The sequence below is a fragment of the Pangasianodon hypophthalmus genome, chromosome 9, assembly GCF_027358585.1.
Source record: "Pangasianodon hypophthalmus isolate fPanHyp1 chromosome 9, fPanHyp1.pri, whole genome shotgun sequence".
In the NCBI taxonomy this organism is placed as follows: Eukaryota; Metazoa; Chordata; class Actinopteri; order Siluriformes; family Pangasiidae; genus Pangasianodon; species Pangasianodon hypophthalmus.
This window is the reverse complement of record NC_069718.1, coordinates 7,142,361-7,164,147: the sequence shown is the minus strand read 5'-3', so window position 1 is coordinate 7,164,147 and position 21,787 is coordinate 7,142,361. Positions and strand designations below refer to the sequence as shown.

Sequence of the window (21,787 nt, the reverse complement as noted above, 5' to 3'; positions counted from 1 at the left end):
CTGAATGAGAGCTGCATTAAAGGTGAGTGATATTTGGTGAAACATTTACTATAAAACTATACGCAGCTGTGAAACTGTAAATGGTTGTGACGGCATCAGTCCGTGTCCTCACCAGGAAAAAAAAGCAGAGCCCATTACCCCAGTTTTATTCAAGCTAGACTGGCTCCCTGTTAAGTTCTGTAGTTCATTAACTATAATGTCCATTTCAGTAACCTGACAGGGACTTACTGTTAGTCCTCAAGATCATGCACAGCTGGTAGTTTTTTCCTTACATTTCCCCTACACAGGAATAGTGTTTCAGAAGGTAATCGGAAAGCCAAATCAAAAATATACTTGTTTTACTGGATCACGTTACTGTTTTCCTGCCTTTTATCTTCCTTTATCATATTTTTCATAATTTGTCCTACAAATCTGCAGTGTATTCTTTAAAGATTGAAGATTGTGTGCTCAAGTAAGGCTCAAAATGAAACATCATCTAATTAAACATCATGCTTTATTAGGGGGCCAAGCACCAAAGGTGCATAGGCACCCTATTGTCTATGTTTTTCTATTATTAGGGGGCCAAGCACCAAAGTGTTGTTATTGTATATATATAACCTATTGTTATTCTGTGTTTTTTTCTTCTTCTTCTTCTTCTGGTTAGGGTGTCTATGGCAGCCCATAGACCCATCTGGTAAAAGCTGTGAAATTTGGCACACTAATTGGGAAGGGTCTAAGGAAGATTCTGAACAAATTTGGGCCAAGTGTTGCCAACACTCTAGCGCCACCATTGGGTCAAATTTGGGCCTAATTTGAAAATACAATTATGGTCATAACTTTTAATCCTTGGATTCCCTGGGTTTAGACGGGTTCAGTGCACCCTTTGACGTCAAATTCTGCTTAATTAGATTTTCCGCCATCTTGGATTTTGTCAGAATCCTCCATATTTTGTCCAATCATCATCAAATTTGCCATACGTAATCTTCTGAGTAAGCCTCAACACTTATTAAAAGAATTTTTAATAGTCCAAAAGGTTTGCCTGTAGTGGTCCAAGGAATCTGATGGCAAAGCCGCCAAACAGGAAGTGAGGCTGTATCTCAAAAACGACTTTGCGCACTGACACAAAATTTGGTAGGCATCTTAAGGACCATGACCTGAGGCTAGGCAACAAATGTCATGCTAGTGCCACCTACTGGTCAAAAGTCACAATAATATGCTAAAAAAATTGCTTACATCTACCTGCCATTTTTGCTACTCGTCCTCCAAATTTTGTCCAACCTTCACCACATTTGGCTCACATCAAATTGACATCATCTTGTCTAAACAATGCAGCAGCAATGCCACCCTACTGCCTATTTGTTCATCTAGACATTTCCTCCTACAGTCAGAGAATTCCACCACTGTCCGTGGTCAAAATATACACATCTTGAATCCCTTTGCCTAAAGTTATGGCTCTTCTTTCCTGTGATTGCTTAGGCAACAATTGTAGTGTGTCTGTGAATGTGTGGCTCACCAAGTCTGGGTGCTTGGCCCCTGAAAATGCTGCTTCATATAATTATTATTATTATTATTATTATTATTACTATTACTATTATTATTATAACAGCATATGACAACTGGCATGATGTATTTATGACATGGCTATGTCACTGTCATGGCATTGAGTTCAAGTAAAGCATTACAACAAAGATAATTGTCATTCGGAGCTTGATTAGACAGTGCATTCTTTATACTCACATATAAGAAAATTTTCCGAGAGTGTCATCTCCTTTTCAAGCAAGCCCTGCATACCAGCAACAGATCAAATGAACAAATAAACAATACTAATACGACAAAGATGACAAAAATCAAATAGCAAAATGGTAAATCAGAAAAAAGCAAATCATTCAGAAATAACTTGATTAAATGATGAACTGATGCCAATCATGGATGTTTTAATGTAATTAACGCAATACACTGTATGTTTTGACCAAGCACATTGTAATTGGATTTACAAGATATAAATATTTGTTTTATTTATATTTCAACTTCCTTGGAAAACACTGTCCAAAAAAAGGTGTGTGTGTATGTGTGACTGTGTGTGCATCTGGTGAGTTTAGGAAAATGTGTCACTCAGACAGAAAACATTGTGATATGTTTTCCTGTGATAATGTCATAAGCTGTCTCAAATCAGTTTTGTTTGTTTGTTACATTATTTGTATACGTTTGTGTTTTTCATTTTGTTTTGTGGTTTGAAAATATTTTGGTTACTTTCCCTGGTCTAAGGTGCACATTAGAGTAGAGACAAGACACCAAAAGAGTTTTCTTAATTAACTTTATTTAGCATTTTGATGGATTCATTCTCTCACCTTTTGTTCTCTGGGCTCATGGCTGCAGCATGGTTCCGGGAGTGGGGTTTAAGAGATACGCGGCCTTCCTGTTCCCCATTTTATACTATCCTAAGAGGATTATGGGTAGTGTAGGCTTAGTCTACTTAATGTGTGTGAACACATGGTTCGTTATATTTACTTTGAATATGGTTTATGAAAATGTGTTAGTTAATATAAATTTTGTGTTTGTTTTTGAGTAATATTGATGTTAAAATGATTTAAACACATGAATGGACATTTAACATTAAAAAATGCTTATGTATATAATTTTTGTTTCCCCTTTGTGTTTATATTGGTTTAAACCATTCGCTATAAAGGGATCCTCTTGCCTGATTGAGGTTTTTTTTTTTTTCTTTGGCTGAAACACCTCCGTGAGGAGGGTCATAGCTGGTGATTTATTGAGTGTTTATGCTATGATTTTGAGACGATAAATCTCCTGTCGTAATGCAAGCAGTGTCTCCTGCCTTTTCTACGGTCACATTCCCACAGTTCCAATTTTCCTGAAATGTTTATTTTTTATTCCACACAGTAATCTCCTCCAGTCATCAAATATCTCAGAGTCTCAACACCAAAAATACTTAATATTTTTTCCCCAGAGACAGAGAACTGTCAACTTTCTAACTTGTAATTGTTTACAAGCTTTACTGGTATGCTGAGGTGCAAGGGTTTTTTTCATTGCAAGGGGATGCATCTCATTTAAGAGCTTTTAAGGATGTAGCTGCAGTTTCCTTCCCACATAGTGAAATGTATTTGGTGTGACTCAGTTCTGTCCATCACTGCTAATGTTTAACGGCATTTGTTAGACCTCCCCGAGAGCTTTAATGTCAAGTGAAGCTGACGGTGTTTTGATCCTTTGCGTGCCATGTCTTTAATGGACTATCCACTGGGTTATGAGGCATGACCCACTGACAAACATCAGACGAGTGACTCCTCATCTGTTAAACACAGATAGCAAATGTTTACTCCTGCCGCCCACTCTGGGAAGATCTGTAGGGAGAACCTATTTACAGCCATTTAATGGATGAGGCAGAATGTATGAAAAACATCTGGGGTATATTATTTCTACAGTAGAAAATCCCAGATGACCTAACATGCCATGTCCAGACCTAACAATAAAATTACCCTATAAATACGCAGAGGACAGCAACAGTTTTCATAACAATATAGTGAAAAGACCTTTAAATATGGTAAAGCTGTTCTGATCTCTCATATCATTTACATTTATATGGACTGGATTATGAGCCATCAGGGAGAGTGTGCTAGTTAAGGTGGGACTGTATATACACACACACACACACACATATATGAAAAAAGTAGGTATTCATAAGCATAAACAAAGAAATAATTAAAAACCAAAATTGATAGGGCAAAAAAGTACAAATTAGTAACATCAGTACTTAGAGTGTTGCAAAGCCACTGTCACTGATTACAGCTTCGAGATGTCTACGGTAAGAACTAATTAGAGGGTTTTTTTTTGCTGCATTGTGGTTAAAATTTTATCCATTACTCTCGGAGTCATTCTGGTGGACTCTTAGTTTCAAAATCCAGTTTTCATGCGGAGACACGTCAGGAGATTTGGCTGACAGGTCCTCCTGGAATTCTTTTCAAGTGACTGCAGCTTTCTCTCTCTCCTTAAGTATAAGATAAGAGAGAAATTCATTTTCTTTAGTCTGAGAGGGTTTTGTGAAATCTTGCATGGCGCACCTGTCTCAGGACAATTCATTGATGCCCTGAACTTTCCACCTGCATATTATCAAACCAGTTGTACTGAGAGAGATGTTTGATGTCTTTTCTGTGGCTCTCTAGCTTTTCTATCTAAGTGTTGTTTCATAATGTTGTTCCTGAGAACGCTAGGAAGCTCTAAGTGGCATCAAGTGAACAGTCAGTTCTCAAAGTTGATTTGTTGGAAGCAGGAAAAATGGGCAAGCGTCATGTATGAATCATGAATCATGTTTTCTTTTACATTATGTGGACGGCTGGGCGTGTGTGTGTCTCTTACCTGGGGAAGAGATGGCACCAGGATGCACTATGGGAAGAAGGCAAGCCAGCAGTGGCAGTGTGATGCTCTGGGAAATGTTCTGCTGGGAAACCTTACAGGACTTAAAGGATCTGCTGCTGAAGTCTTGGTGCCAGATACCACAGCACACCTTCAGTGGGGTATGTAGTCCATGCTTCGATGGGTCAGAGCTGTTTTAGTGGCATAAGGGGGACCTACACAATATTAGGCAGGTGGTTTTGATGTTATGGCTGATCAGCGCATACACAGTATATGTAGAATTTCAGTCCAGCAGTGTCTTTGAAATCTGAAATCATTATGGTTATTGAGCAAATTACTACTCTTTTTTTGGGGATCATATAAATCAGGGCCTTAAAGTCCCATAATAACTCAATTTTGGAGAGCCAGAGTATTGCTCTGTGTGTGTGGCTGGAACAGTAGGCTGTAGCTACTATCAAATCTTAATTCATTCATTCATCTTCAGTAAGTGCTTTATCCTGTTCAGTGTTGTGTTCATTCTCAGGAACACTGGACGGGAGGCAGGAATGCATTCTGTATGGGATGCCAGACCATTACAGTGGACCATTCACACCAATTTAGCATAGATAACCCACCTACCTGCATGTTTTTGGGAGGTAGAAGGAAACTGGAGAACCCAGGGAAAACCCACATGGATATGAGGAGAATGTGGCAGGCAGCAAACTGAGGTCAGGATTGAACCGGGGACCCTAGAGCTGTGAAGCAGAAACGTTACCCTCTGTACCATTGCACTGGCCTTCGAGTAGTACATCAGAATGGAAGTCACTCTCAGTTCACAGGATAACCATACAGTCACCATCCACTTTATTAGGAACACCTGTACACTTGCTCATTTATGCGATCTAATCTAATCTTATCTAACCAGCCAATCATATGGCAGCAGCACAGTGCATAAAATCATGCAGATACAGGTCAAGAGCTTCAGTTAATATTCACATCAAACATCGGAATAGGGGAAAGTATGATGTGGCATGGTTGTTGGTGCCAGATGGGCTGGTTTGAGTATTTCAGACACTGCTGATCTCCTGGGATTTTCACACACAGCAGTCTCTAGAGTTTACACATAATGGTGCACAAAGCATCCTGTGTGTGGAGGGTCTGCAGGCTGAAACACCTTGTTGATGAGAGAGATGAGAAGAGAATCACCAGACTGGTCTGAGCTGACAGGAAGTCTATAGTGACTCAGATAACCACACTCTACAACCGTGGTGACCAAACCTTGCGGTTGATGAGCTACAACAGCAGAAGATCATGTCAGGTTCCACTCCTGTAAGCCAAGAACAAGAAGCTGAGGCTATCAGGGGGAACAGGCTCACCGAAACTGGATAGCTGAAGGTTGGAAAAGACCAGGTGATTTTTTTTTTTATACTCTTCAGCTGAAAGATTAGAAATCTTTTATATATTTACAAGATTGTTCTAAATGTCCACAAAAATACCCTGTTACTTCCAGCTATATACAAGCTATCCTAGTAAGATATCCTAGTGACTAGCAACAGCTGCCATGGTGATATCAAGCAAATAGCTCTAAATATAGCAAAGTTGTTTTTTTTTCTTATGTCGCAGATTGTGCTTTTAAAGTCATTCAACATTCCTTAGAGTCTAATTAAATAACAAATATTGCAGCTAATGACGTAAATCATAACGTGCAGTGTTTACTGCAGAATCAGGCCAGAAACTGCAGGAATCTTCCAGCACATCCATTACACTCACACTCGCTTTGTTTATTACATTTCAGTCACTCACTGATTCATGTGCCAGAAACTCTAACCAAGTAGACAGTAGAAACATGAGGAGGGGGAAGCATCAGTGAGACAAGGGCCAGAAAGACAAACACACACAAGTGTGTAACTGAATAAGTATACACTGCGTATATGCTGAACAGATAATGCGTCACACAAACTCACACACACACAGACACACACTAGTCATACACACTCTCAGACAGACACAATTACACACACTCACTCTCTCTCTCTGTCTCTCTCTCTCTCTCTCTCTCTCTCTCTCTCACACACACACACACACACGCACACACTTAAATAAATAAATGCATATAATTAAACATACTCTTAATCAGACAGACACAATTACACACACAGTCACGCACAGTAACTCACACACAGACACACACACGCAAAAAAAAAAAAAAAAAAAACTAAACACACCCACTCACTCAGACAGACTTGAAATACACACAAACACACACACATAGTCACCCAAACTCACTCTCTCTCTCTCTCACACACACACACACAAACAATTTTTTGTCTTTAATGCTACCTGTGTAACTAGTAATAAAGGAGAGCTCAGTACATCAGTGTTTGTGTGAGAAGTCCTGATGGGTGTTTTCACAGCAGATGCATGTCATTTCCACAAACTGGCAGCCAGCAGCATCATGGAAGTTTCCAGTGAAGTCAGGGTAAAATCCATAGCAGAAGGCCAGCTATAGTTCTTGGTCAGTAATAGTTAACTGAGGTGAAGCTACTCACTGTTAACTATACTTCCTCATGCGGCATACTACCTAGGCTGAAAATCACAAAGTACTGCTGTTTATGTTTTTTTAAAAATAGCCACGGTGGAAACAGAATATAGAGATTTAACAGTTCATTCACCAGTGATCTCGTAATAGCCTGTACTCTGAAATACTTTGTGCTAATACTCTAATTTACAAGAATGGAAACAAGAAAACACTGATCTGCATCCTCCATGTTTATACTACTGTAGATTTGTGGTGCCTTGTAAGTGGTTCCACATGCAAAGCGGGGGAAAAAATGGCGATTAGCATTAGCAGCAAGCTACGCACTTAATGTTAGTTAAATGAGTGATCAATTTTTTGTTCCCTTCTCAAAACAGCGATTAGTAGCTTTAACCAAGTACTGTGTCTGTACTGTATATTAACTGCTCTAAAGCCAATACTGATATAAAATAATTTAAAAGTAGAGAAGGGGGGATTTACGCTGTTTATAGTGTGGCTATGTTGATTTGACATCAATGCGTAAACAGAGAAGGAACTGATAGTTGAGAAAACTACCCCAAGTTTTTGGTGTTTTTTTACTGGTTGGAGGAGGGAAATTACTAGTTGCATCCTTGCCTTGAACGCAATATTTTAACTCATAAATAAGTTAAAGCATTTTGTACCTCAGTGCCATTGAATTCTCAAATCCGATTGGTCAGTGTTGATTAATTGTCTCCAACATCAGCTCTATCAGTACGTCCAACTGCAAGGCAAATTTATATTAATAATCTCATTCTAATATGCATCTTAACTCATTTGTAAGTTACTCACAGTCACTAATAATAAAAAAACATGTAATTTAACAATGAAAACTGTGTAATCATTTACAGAACATGGTGAAGTTAGGGAAGGAGACTCCAGTGTCAGAGCTTTGTAAGAGTCAGTAAGTTTTCCAGCATAGGACAGGGTGCTTTGTGTGTTTTTGTTTTTTTTTAAACTTTTTAACTAATGTATTTGTATTCCATTATATCCCCAATAAACATGATATTTTACTACATAGTTGTCCTTTGGGTCCTCATTCATTTTCCTTATGCTGTTTTAAGGCACTTAACTAGCTTATTAGACCGCCAAACTTTAGAGCTAAATTACGTTGACTGTTATAATTAATTAGGTTTCAGGGCAACCAAACACAAGACTAGGCAAACAAACACATCGCAGCCCAGCACATCGGCTAGCTAGTGATTTTATGATCTGTTCACTTCTGTCCATAAATGCTTATTCATGAATGGATTGTCATATTTTATTTGAATGGGGGAAACCCTGAAGGAGAAGGCTAACACGTGCATTCTTAATTACACATGCTAGCTTATTCTGGCTAAGTGAACAGATACAACTCCCATGAACAAAGAAGAGAAAACCACAGATATGATAGCTTTGTGTCTGATATATAGTGCTTGTGTTTGGCTAAATTAATTGTGATGATTTCATCCAAAACTGGCAGTCACAACTCAGTCATGATGAGTCATGAGGAATCTCAGATATAATATAAAACATATCTAAAACATCTCTTTAGTGTTGAGTAACTTGATTAACACAGCATTATTGTTCTTGGGAATGTCTTGGAACTAATTTGAGCTTTTATAGATATGGGTGATCCACTCATGGGCCTCAATAGATGAAGAAATTTGGACCATCTAGCTGCTAAATAGTTTACACATTTCAGGAAACTATTTCCCTGCTTTCGGATTATTTAACTGAAAACTATACAAACTTTTTCACATACAGTATAAATGTCTGACACTACATTTGAAAAAAAAAAAATCTGAATTTTTTTTTTCATTTAAAACCAGAAATAAGTAGAAAGTTTTCGAATTTTGCAACAAATCTACAACTAAGGAAGATTCTGCACTATTTCAAGGTCACTATTTAAATTTAAGCAAATTTGTGGATTGTCTAACAGCAAACAATATTAATTTCTTTTGTATTTAATGTTAAATGTACTATATAAGACATACAAATTATAAATGTGACCATAAAAGAGTATGTCTGTCTTTATAGCAACTGTTATTCGTAGTCTATACTCAGGCAGGCTATTCAGAAGTCCCATCCATCCAGCAGTCATTTATTTCTATGATTAGAAGTAATTATAATCACACCATAAACTATGTTAACAGTCCTTAATAGCACTGATGTCATCTCTATATCATGTCAGGTGGAATTATTACTTTGATTATCAGCACCATCAACATCATTCTCTGTCTCATCACCTGAGGCAAAATACCACCCACTGTGTTTAAACATAAGCCTGATCTCTTCAAGTCTTTTCTCGCTTATCTCTTTTCATACTAACATGTTCTGGCTAAATTTACCACTCAGACACTGTATGCTTCAGGACAAAGAAGGATATTTTCTGTGTGTCTTTGTACATCAATTCCTGTACAGCTGTATTACATATCGATGAAATTTATATTCCAGTCCACATGAAGCATGACTGGCAAATTTTACCACATATTTCTCACTGTAAGCAGCTGATAGGAACAATTGAGCTGAGTTCAAAAGCTTTTATAACTTCCTGTTGCTCAACTGTGCTCTGAAAAGAATCAATACAGGAAACAGACAGTACAATACAGAAGAGAGGAAAGGCAGCTGAGAAATGACATGTCCTCTATAAAATGAGTCTGATGTGAGGAAGTTCACAGAAACAATTAAGTACAGTTTGGTTTTGAGATTCTCAGCCATTAGAGTCATTGTCAAGGGATGGAAAGTGGGTGGGTGCTATGCCTAAATTCTGTTACTAATCTAGTGTCAGAATTTTGAGTGTGAGGTAATATGGACTGTTTCAATATTATTTTTTCGCAAGTTTTTGCAGTCTTTGAGTTGACACGTGACGAGGGGGGTTACAACAGGTTTCACGGGATTACAGGGCTTGAAATCAGCATCTTTAAATCCATCATATCTTTCAAAAGAAAACAAAATTATGATGTCAGTTTTGACAGAAGGACAGAGAATTGGACAATGGGAAACCAAAATGAGTGAAAATGACTCTTGCTGAAAAAAAAAAAAAAAAAAAAAGACAGTGAAAACTGATCAAGTATTTCGTATTGTACAAACTGCACATGGTGTCTTTGAAAAAAAAAAAAAAAAGATTGAAACGTGGGAATTTGTTGGGAAGCCTCCCTAAAGTTCTACTGGACAAACATGTCAAAGACTTTAAACATACATGTCAGTACAACTGGTTCAGTAATATGAAGGTGCAAAGTTCACGTGACCACAACTTATCATACCCAGACATTCATAACTCTCATAAGTAATGATAAGGAAGGTTAATGAATGCTAGTTAATGTTAATGAATGCTTTTAAACTCATGTACAGTAGGCAAAGTCAGGTAACAATATAATGTGGTGTTATCTCTCATGATGTCCTAACCCTGGCCCTGGATAACCCTCTGTCCTCCACATTTTTTTACCCAGCTACCCAGCTATTATCCAGCCCTTCTTGAGATGAAGTGAGTGTGTTACAGCAGGAAGAACACTAAAACTTGGATGACAGAGGGTTCTCCATGACCAGGGCTGGGAATCTGTGATGTAACCTGTTATGAACTCTTAATGTTATGCTATGAATAATCAGTTTATAGAGACAGACACTGTGGGTGAAGCAGGTCTGGGTGCAGCACAGCACAATCCCTCCTGGGATTAGGAAAAAAAGCCCAGTTTCAATATTACATTACAAACACACACAACATATTCAGAGATGAATTCACACTTACCCACTTTCAGTATGCGTTTTTCAGGTTTATGTTGTAGGAAGCTGATTTATCTGTATTTGTGTTAAGATCACTGGGTCAGATTGAGAGAACACTGAGTTAATAGTTTTACTGTATAATGATGTCATTAACAGTGAGTCGCAGTCACGCAAACTAGACATATGGCAGACACCGTTTCTAAACTGAACTCATGTATTTACATGCGCTGTAAACTAAATACATATTTAGTAACCTCTAAATTTTGTATTCTGCATAACACTAAAACTAGTTTCCCTTCCAGTAGACACAACTACTCAAATCCTTTGTGCAATCTAATTGGTCAGAAGGTTGTTGATTCATTTTCTATTACAGCAGCTTACAGTTGTTCTGGCCCTAAGGTAATTCACAAGTTTATATTAATGCCTTCATCTGAACATGTTATAGCTTCTATAGTAACAACTTATTCTCTGGGACTTGGCGTATGGCGGACACTCCACATAATCTAAATGTAAAAAAAAATGTTCTTATTTCTGAAAATGTGTACATGTTGATATGGTTAGAAGTTGTTTATTTAATATTTAAGGAAGGAGTCTACAGTGTCTGCGCTGTGTAACAGTCAGAGGTAAAACGTAAGTTTTAAGTTTCCCACAACAGGAAAGTCTTCAGGACAGGAGGACTTTGTGCTTCATGGTTTCTCTCTAACATGACAAGGCGTGTTGTTTTTTTTGTTTTTTTTTTCTGTCTTATTAAGAGCCTCCAAGAGAGAGAGAAAAGAGAGGGCGGTGAGGAAACATCTGTTTAGAGTATGCTATAATGTAAGCAATAACAGGAACTTGTTTCATGGACAGATTAAAAAAGCGTGATATATCATTGTTTAAGAAATTCAAAATTGTAGCCATTTGCAAATTGCTGTGGTATTTGAGGAATTCAAAAACTTTGTGACATGCTGTAATTGGAAAATAATCACTTTTAGACTGGTAACATTAACTTCGTTACTGATTATTTTCCTATAACAGAATGTCCTGAGGTGTGAATTTGAATAGACACCATGTTGACAACCTTTCATGCTGATGAATGGAATTAAAAGCTTTATGTCTTGATGTCTTGATGAGGATTTTAGGCTCACTCCACTGACAGATTGAGATTAAGTAAGGCTTTAGAGTGGATGTAACAGAAACTATGATCTTATGATTTGGTCTTAAGAATGACAACTCATAGCACATGACAATGTTGTTATTGAGGATAACTCTCAGGACATTGCTTTTCTTTTGTTTTTTTTAATATGCTCCTATAATGTTACACAAACCAACACTTCTCAGGAATTACATTCAGTGTTGGGGATGATGAAATATTCTAAATAAAATCATAGTGTGATTTGATAAGAGCAACACTCACACATTTTGGGTGGGTGCCAAACAGTAGCAGAAGCGATGAGGGCACAAATTTGTTACTTAATCATTTAAGGCACGATCTACCATCAAGAATGTTAATACCGTTGACATATGGTACATTTATGACACTTCCACTGAAGATGATAATGGGGAAAATGACATTTTATCGTATAAAACCAGATCTGCACTTCTCTCTCTTTCTCACAGTGTAGCTAACTGGCCTTCAAACAGAAACAGGAAAAATGAATGATTCTGACTGGTTTATCGTGTTTCTCATCTTAGCAGTTTGTAGACAATGAAATGTGATTAAACAAAAGGGACACTTTCATTTGACTCAATAGACCTTTTGTGTACATTATTTTAGAGCAATCAGTGTGATTGAGCTTTTAAAGATACATAATGAGCTCCATTGTGTGTGTGTTATAATGACGATTTACAAACTGGAATAATCCACCCCCAGTAATTATGATTTTGCTTCTCAGAAACTGTCCTGTGAAACCACTTATTTTTGGGATTGTAAAAGGTCTGCCTCCACCAAAGCCACCGATGAGAAATGACTCAAAACAACATGGACAAACAAGACAGCTTGTACCTAAGTTATGTGACAGAAAAAGCAAAGAACAAAGGGACAAAGGTCTCATTCAAAGCCTGGGTACTTTGTGCAGACAAATAAATCCTTCAATGGGTTTTTAGCTAAAAAACCCTTGAGCAGCACTTGGAACATAAAACCCAAAACCACTGCCAGAACTGTTCCACTTTTTAACTACCTCAAAAACATCATATTTAAATGGTGGGGTTCTGAATTTCTATATTTAATTTGAATTCGCGTTTTATTATTATATATAGTGCTTTTAACAGTTGTCACAAAGCAGTTTTACAGAAATCAAGATGAAGATTTAAATTTAGATCAAGACAAGATCTGTAATTAACCCTATAGATATAGTCCTGGGCTACTTTCAAGGAATTCAAGTAATATCCTTAATGGGTTCTGCTTGCATGTTTTTCTCTTCGCATTTCTGAGAACAATTCCAGAGTACTTACTTTATTTCGATCAACTCAAGGGTGGTTTGATCGTATTAGTCCCGGGTGTCTCTGTGATTTTCATTGCAATGTGCATCCACAGAGTGTTGAAATCTATCCATCAGTCATAAATAATGGATTTGGATCATATCATTCATTCTCCAGATTGTCAAAGCTTCTTGTATTATTACAGATACGTTTTTGTCATTAATAAAGAATATGACATAATGAGCAGATCACTGACACGAATACATTCATGCAGCAGTATACAGAGTGTTGCGCTGTTCGGATTTCAGTGACACCACAGCTCTCTATGGCTGTGAGTCAAGAGAGTTCAAGTTGGCCACAGTATCTGGGAGGGAGGGATGTCCTATTCTTTCTCTCCTATCAGTCAGAACAACACTAGCCAATTGTGTACGTGTTTGAGCTCATGTATGTGAATTGGATACGTAGCATTTTCCTCTGAGTGTGTTACGCTGTCCTATGACGCAGCATGTGCAGCAATTCTGAAAGGTGCTGACATGGGCGTCACATATCTTGGAGGAAGTGTGTGTTAGCTTTATCCTTCACTGGTTTGTAGTTGTGGTATGATAGGGTGGGAACTGGTTCTGCATGATTTTAAAATGAGTTACACTAACAGAAGCAATGGCGTTTTGTTGATTCAGTAGCTGCAGTCAGTTCTACGTGGTGTGTATAATTTTGTTCATATTAGGATTGAGCTTTGGTGAGAGTACAGTTCAGTAAATAGATCATGAGGTAGATCATGCCTAGCCTGCAACAATACCTAAATGTTCATTTGAGCATCACTCAAAATTTCATCACTTCTGCAAGGTAAGTTTAATCTTTAGCGAAGGATTATTAGCATTATTAGCATTACTGGCATTTTTATTAACACTGATACTTATAAATACAGCAAGTAATAATTAGTGTGTGTGTGTGTGTGTGTGTGTGTGTGTGTGTGTGTGTGTGTTGTGAAAGCAGATGTCACATGGCCCACATTCCAGCAGCATCATCTTACACTGTAATCTGTTTAAAAAAAAAAAAACCTGTGACTCTACATTCAGATACATTCTGATTCTGTCTGATGTTCATTACAGATATAATATTTTATTTATTCATGGCTGATCATTTTTATCTAGGTGATGAGTTTGTAGAGCCACAGAAACCTGGTCATTTTCTCATCGGATTGATTAGGTTCATTATCTATATATCATTATATATATATATATATATATATATATATATATATATATATATATAATATGATTTTTTACACATGATTCATTTATTTTCACATGTTCATTTTTCACATCTAGGCTATATGGTTTATTACATATTATCCACATGATGTGAAATGTTTACTTCGATTTTTTTTTTTTTTTTTTAAACACCTGACCACATATTACTCACATAATCACATGTGAACTGTATGGTGGTTTTTCCTGTAAGGATAACATTATTCCAGCACATGATTTACATTTCCAGCAAGTACTAAAATCTGTTAAATTTGCCAGGTTTAGGTTTAATGACTACGTAATTCTTTAGAATTCATTCATATGAATGAATTGAGCAAAATGTTTGAAGGAGCTCAATGAATAAAAACTTTCTTTGCATAGAACAAGTGTAATATTGTAATCATGGCTGTAACTAGTTGTGAGGATAGCTCGGTAGTTTAAGAAGGTTTTTGGGTGGGGGTTTTGTTTTGAGCATATATATACAGAGTCCCACGGTAACCACCAGGTGCTTGGGGGGAAATTTGCTGCTTGTCTGTTTTACTTTAGATGTAGACATTAGAAAAGTTTACATGCACTCCTTTTTATTAATTACTGTACATAACTATCTTTTCAGTAGAATAGAATAGACGTTTGTTCAACTTCTATGTTGCTCATGTTGTTGATGTGGTTTGTTCAAGATCCATGTTTAGGTAAACAGGCTATCATATACTGAGAAGTGATGACTCAGTGGTTAAGGCTGTGGGTTACTGACCAGAAGGTCTGCCTCTGTGGGGTCCTTGAGCAAGACACTTAAAACTACCTGCTCCTGCTCTGTATCATGGCTGACCCTGCGCTCTGACCCCAACTGATAAGAACCTGGGATATATGAAGAGAAGAATTTTGCTGTAGTGTAATGTATATGTGACTGTACATATTATATATATATATATATATATATATATATATATATATATATATATATATATATATATATATATGGTATGGTATGGTATGGTATATATAGTAAAGGCTTTCTATTCTATTATTCTAAATATATTATTCTAAAATATTTCTATTGTATTATTCTATATAATGAACATGTCTCTATAATATACAATATCAGTCCATGTGCTTATGTAAAAAGGATGATGTATATCATATACAAAATAATGAACATGTCAGCTCTATAATATACAGTAACTGGATAAAAAATAGAGGATTTCTTATGAATGGTAAGATCTCTACCCAGTTGATGATCTGAAAATCTATGAATAGTGAAAAAAAATCTCCAAGATACTGTGCAAAGGTCTGAAAAGTCCAGCTTGAGAGAGAGAGAGAGAGAGAGAGAGAGAGAGAGAGACTGGTAGAAGTGCTAAATGGTGATATTTGCGGACGTACAGTAAGCATTTCCGACGTATGCATATTCATTCATTGTTTATATGGATTAAGGTGTTTTTTTTTTGTTTTTTTTTTTCCTGGAAACGATGCAATGACGCATTACTAGAGAGCGTATTAAAAAGAGGCACGAGCTCCTCCTCTTGACAACAGCACAGGAGCGAGACACGCGCGCACAGGCACACATGGCAACCCGCGAGGTGAGTGACGTCGCTCTCTCAGAGCTTCACGTAGCGCTCGCGCTCTCGCGGGCTTTGTTTAGCATAGTTGTGCTGGGGATTTAGCTTAGCCTTATCTGCCTTTAACTCAACATTCACCCAATGCCTGGTCAGAGAGACAGAACTAGCCGAACTGGGACGAGTTTGAGTGTTGAACGGGGTTGTTTCCGGTACTGAGACGGAGAAACGGTTAGGTTTGAGACTGTCTTGTAAAAAGAGAGAGAGAGAAAGAGAGAGAAGGGGTTTAACCAGATGAAACGTGCTGTTTTGACACTTTGACACAGGTATGATGCAAGGTTTGTTACAGTGTTACACTCTTTTAAAGAGGTATACTCTGCTTTTTTCACTTTTAAAGAGCTCATTTTAAAGGTCCTGCTTTCACAAAAGATGTGTCCTTGATGGTACCACATCTTTGCAGGTAAAGGTGAAAAAGCAGGCTGTTTTGTATGGGGTATGTGGATGATTGTATACACAAATTATTGGCTTGTTGAACATTAGATGGGGTTTTGGGCTGGGATCCTGTTATTCTTGGCTTATTCTTCAGTGACCTGTAAAAGTCTTACACTGACATTTGGAAATGGTTTGCTAAAGTGCATGTAGATTTTGTTTTGATTCTCTTGTGTTTGATTCGGTACCAAAATGACCTCAGGGTTTTTGCCAATGCATGACAGGACAATAAAGATTAGGACACTTTCATTTACATTTACATTTACAGCATTTGGCAGACACTCTTATCCAGAGTCACCTACATTTATCTCAAGGGCAATGGGTAAGGCTCCTGGGTGTTTAAGGGGTTAATCCATTTTAACAACGTCGACTTAGTGCTGTAATGCACTCTCGTGAGTTTAGCTTAACATCTCTTCATAAGTGGACTGATGTGGGGAAACACTGATATGCAGAATGACCGTGTGTGACGGGAATATGTGAGTTTTAGGATCATGTGGCTGAAGGAAAAAACCTTCAGAAAACCACAATAATTTCTATTGGTTACTGAGGTTAAGATTATGGTTAGATTTACTACAGTAATCATTATGCCAGTGGATGATCCTCATAGTATTTTGTGTGTGTGTGTGTGTGTGTGTGCTTGTTTCCACAGTTTATCCTCACAGTTTTAGTGCTATACAGCAGCGCAGCATCATTGGTGCTCGCTCAAAATGAGACCACGTACCTGCGCGAGCTTCCCTCTGGCCAGAAATTGCTGTGCAACCGCTGCCCTCCAGGTTTCCATCTGCGGACGCACTGCACGGAGACGCAGCCTACCGCGTGCCAGCCGTGCGATGTGGGATTCTACACTGCGTACTGGAACTACATCTCCGATTGTCTACCATGCAGCTGGTGTTCTTCTGATCATGTCGTGGTCCAGGAGTGCACAAGGTCCAGTAACCGTGTGTGTGAGTGCAAGAAAGGCTTTTACCGGGACTCGAAATTCTCGAACATCTGCCGGCCGCATACGGTGTGTCCAAGCGGATACGGAGTCAAAGAAAAAGGTAATTCTGTTCAAAAGGTAATGAGATTGTGTCTTTTCTCCTCTAGCTTCTGAAATGTGCCAGTGTTGAATTATCACTTAGAGTATCTAATGATCCTGTTACTCTAGCAGCATGTTTCACTTGTGAAGCCCATATACACTTTCATATCTTTAGTGTGCGTCTACATGATCTATATAAAAGTGAACAAATTAAAAGGACGTCAGTGGACCCTAATTAGAGGTGGGCGATATGAGTGAAATAGCATATCACCATATGTATCATAGAAATGCCTGCCAACAAGAAGTGTTGCATTAAAAAAATCTGTTTGATGATTCATATATCTATAAAAAAATATAAAATTAACAGAAAATTAACATTGATTTAAAAAAATGTAAATTTTTATCTTTGCAGTTTCTAAGTTTTGTCTTTTTTTTTTATTATTATTATTGAACAGGGACTCCAAACAGTGACACAGTGTGTGAGGTTTGCAAGAGCGGATACTACTCAGCCGGACAACCAGGAAACACTCAGTGTGTTCCACACACAGAGTGCAGATCAGAAGAGAAGCTTCTGTTCCACGGCACCAACTATGTGGACAATGTGTGTGTTACCTGCAACAGTATCACAGATGATGGTATGCTTTATTGAAAATCTCTAGGGTTTAGTTTAATGAGGGGGAGATACAGCTTTAAAATTCCTTTAAGCTTTCATCACACTGTCATATTTCTATTCCACTTGAGGAATCAACAGCAAGTCATAATATTAGAAACAGTTTGGCAGAGGCATTTCAACTAGGAAATAAACAGTAACTATTGATAACATTTTTGTGGCTAACAGTAGTAAAAATGCGAGCGAAGACAAGGATCTTAGACTTATCAGTTTTATCACTGAATAGTTGGAGTGCTAATTATGGAAGTATAATCCAAAAGAAAAATGTTGGCTGGGATTGGCCGGAGGGTAAAGGAGTTAGGGATTGTGGTTTGGCTTCCAGTGCATAGCTGGAATGTACACTGGACACAGTGCGTATGAACGTCTCCTCACAGAAAACTCCAATGATTAGACAGCACATTGTTATTACGCTCATTATTAGTCTTAGATTATAACATCATATACAAGTCCCTGTGAATGAGCTATACAGAAATGATAACGTATTAGAATGAGCGCATTAATATAAACCTGTGATTTACCTTGCAAAAGTGAATCAACAACTTCTGACCAATCAGATTCCAGAATTCAACAGCTCTGCGATATAACAAGTAATACAAGCTCATGCAAATCTTTATAACATTGCCTGATGGTGTATGGTTAAATAATAACCACTTAACTATTTCCACTATTCTTAGATCTTGCCTGAATGTTTGGTTTGGGCATCCTAATAAATTATACAATGGGAGTAATCTGCTAAGTGCAGTGTTTCATTTTTTTATAACTCTAAAATGAGTCTTTTCTTAAATTATTCATTCTTGCAGACTCTCAGTGACTCCTTTCTCTTGAATAATGAATCAGGCAAGGTAACTGGATGCAAGCACTATTTTAACCTGAAGTTTTTGTCCTGTTTCTGTTTTCAGGTTGGGTAAAACTCATCAACCAGCCCTTTATAGAAATCTTCAAGAATCACAATACTCGGAAGCTACATCGCTTCGTTATGTCCTTAACAAGGTCAATGAATGGTCATGTATGCCGGCCTGTCACAGATCATGACTGGATTCTGCTGCTGCGGCAGTGTCTTAGTGTGGCTACAAAGCAGCAGATCAGCAGCCTTCCCAAACAGCTGCACGAGTTCGGTTTGAAGAACCTAGCCACCAATATGGAGCAGAGAATTAAGAGGATCCAAGATGAAGTCCATCTGTGCAGAAACACTTTAATTTAATTCTCTTCCATCTTTGAAGCCTCCGTTCCTTCATGTACACATTTTATTTTATTGCACATATATATTTATGGATAAAATAGTCAAAACTTGATGAAGTGAAACTCACAAGTCTCGTGACTGCATATTAATAAGAGTGTGCGTGAGATATTATCATTGGTCAGCATTACACTGAGGGGCGGAGTTAAGTTTTTAGATTAGATAGATAAATCTGAAATCATAAAAAGGCACTGAAATTTTTTTTTAGTTTGTCATTCTGTGTTTCATGACTTTTTTTTTTTGCCTATTTTCAAGTCTTGTATGTTTTTTATTTATGTTTTATTTTTTTTAAATGTCTGCGCATTAATTTAAAAAAAAAAAAAAATTCTAGCTACATGTGAGGTGCTAGAGATCTAGACATCTCACAGAGACCCGCTTGTACATTATGTTGTACAGATAAAACATAAATGATATGCTCTTATTGCTTTTGGACTGTGTCAATAATGTATTATTTTTTTCAAAGGTACTTTTTTTAAAATAATAATTTGTCAAACTACCTGCCTCATGCAACATAATTACCTCTTATCGTTTTTTTCAGCATCGTTGCTCCAAGAATGAAACAGTTTATATTTCAGTGAAAGGTCATGAAACCTGCAAAGTAATAAAATATACAAAAGTAGTGACTTTCTGGAAGCAGTGTTATTGTTATCAGTTATTCACTGAAAATCACTCTGTCTAGTCAGATGATTGCATGGCTCCATCTCTTATGGGGGGGGGGGGGGGGGGGGGGGGGGGGTGTTGTTATGGCTGTATGCAGGTTCAGACAGGGGTTACTAGAATTTGATTTGAGATTCACAGTGTTCAGGTATGTAACATGCAGAAGAGATGTATTATTAGATTAAAATGGCTGTGTCAAATGTAATCCAAGTATAAAGTTGAAATAACAGTGCAGATAAATAGCAGGTGGTTCATGTACAGGAAAAGATAAGTGATAAGCTTCAGGTCAAGTTGGAGGTTAGGTATTTAAAGTGTAGAAGTGGGTGTGCCAAAGGGGAAGATTAGGAGGAGAGTGTTGTTCACAGTGTGTGTTGTGTGAGCAGCTTGACTGCCTGTGGGAAGAAGGTAGTTTTGTGGACCTGATTAGTATATTCTGGGATCACTTTCTAGATGACGTAGGGTTGAACAGGATGTGGCTGGGGTGAGTAAGGTCTGAAATGTTGCATGTGTCATCTTTTGCTGCAGGTGTCTCACACCAGAGGCAGAGTGGCTCCTGTGATGGTCTGAGCAGTATTTACTACTCACTGCATAGGCTTGCAGTCAGAGACAGTAGATCTGACGTACCAGACCATGATGCAGCTGGTTAGTATGCTCTCCACTGAGCAGCTGTAGAAGCTGGTCAGGAGCCTGGGGGACAAGCTGACTTTTCTCAGTCTCCTTAAAAAAAAAATGGAGGCACTGTTGAGCAATTGGATGGTGGTCATTCAGGTCTGGTTGGCACATGCTCTACATACACAGCCAGTCGATGACGTCTGGTCCAGTGGCTTTGCATGTGTGTACTCTCATCAGCGTTCTTCTTACCTCATCTGTAGACAGTGAGAGTTCCTGGTCCTGTGTGGTGGCTGAGGTTGCTTCTGCTTGCTCAGGGTAGTGGCTTTTGAAACATGACTTCGAGTCATGCTGTTAAAAGTTGATTAGAAAGTTGATTAGTTTCCAATAACAACACATCCTGATGTGTTTTATTCCTCCTCTACCACAGCAATTTGCTGAATAACCATTAAAGAATGATATCCAGTTAAAGTTAATGCCATGTGAGGTTTTTATTTGGAATTTTTATTTATTACATAACACTTTAATCTGCTTCTTATTAGATTTAGATTATCTGTTCCGCTTGACGCTTGAACTGGATTCTGCTTGAAATCCACTTGCATTCTGATTTAACAAATAAAGTTGTCACATTCAGCTCCAATGATTATTGTTGTTCATTTTCTAGAAGTTTTTCTCAACACGTTTCCATATTTATATCCAGGCCTGGCACAAGCAGTGAAATTTTGAGTGATCATATTTAGCAGCTGATTGTTTCTCATTCATATATTTATGCATGAGAGACACACAGAGACACACAGAATTTAAAACTGTACTCAGATGTAATGAAAATTTCCCTTCCCAAAATACCTTTTTATCCAGACGCATACTCATACACTTGCATACTTTATATGTCACTGAACACATCCTGTGCTTAAAAATATGGCAAAAATATATATCTTGGACCAAAAATGGCAACATGTTAGTGTGAAAGGACCAGGTCAAACAGTCACCACAAGACCCAAGTAGAAACTAAAAATTAAAATGACATTGGTACATTAAATAGAAAGGATCATATGCGTCATCATAATGTGGCAGACAGGTCATACAGTGGAAATAAAAAAAGTCTAAATGCAGGGTTTTTTTTTTTTAAATAAAACATGAAACCGAGATAAATCATCTAGGAAAAAAAAAAGGAAAAAACTTACAATAACCTGGTTGTATAGTAAGTGTGCACACCCCTTAAATAAGAGATTTTCATGCTCCGTTTGCTTGTAATACAGCAATCTGTGTTTTTGGGTAAGAGTCTTCCGGGTTAGCACATCTTCATTTGTCAATTTTGTTCCACTCTTCCT

At 37.6% G+C, this 21,787-nt stretch overlaps 1 protein-coding gene across 1 annotated transcript; it reads left to right on the top strand.

The window, feature by feature from the left end:
• The first annotated feature begins 13,739 nt into the window (after positions 1-13,739).
• On the top strand, positions 13,740-21,096 carry LOC113547104 (tumor necrosis factor receptor superfamily member 6B). The gene is made up of 5 exons (XM_026947327.3): positions 13,740-13,822; positions 15,710-15,800; positions 16,915-17,305; positions 17,739-17,918; positions 18,853-21,096. The coding sequence occupies exons 1-5, from the start codon at positions 13,755-13,757 to the stop codon at positions 19,152-19,154; spliced, it is 1,032 nt and encodes a 343-aa protein (XP_026803128.3). The 5' UTR covers positions 13,740-13,754; the 3' UTR covers positions 19,155-21,096.
• Positions 21,097-21,787: the final 691 nt, after the last annotated feature.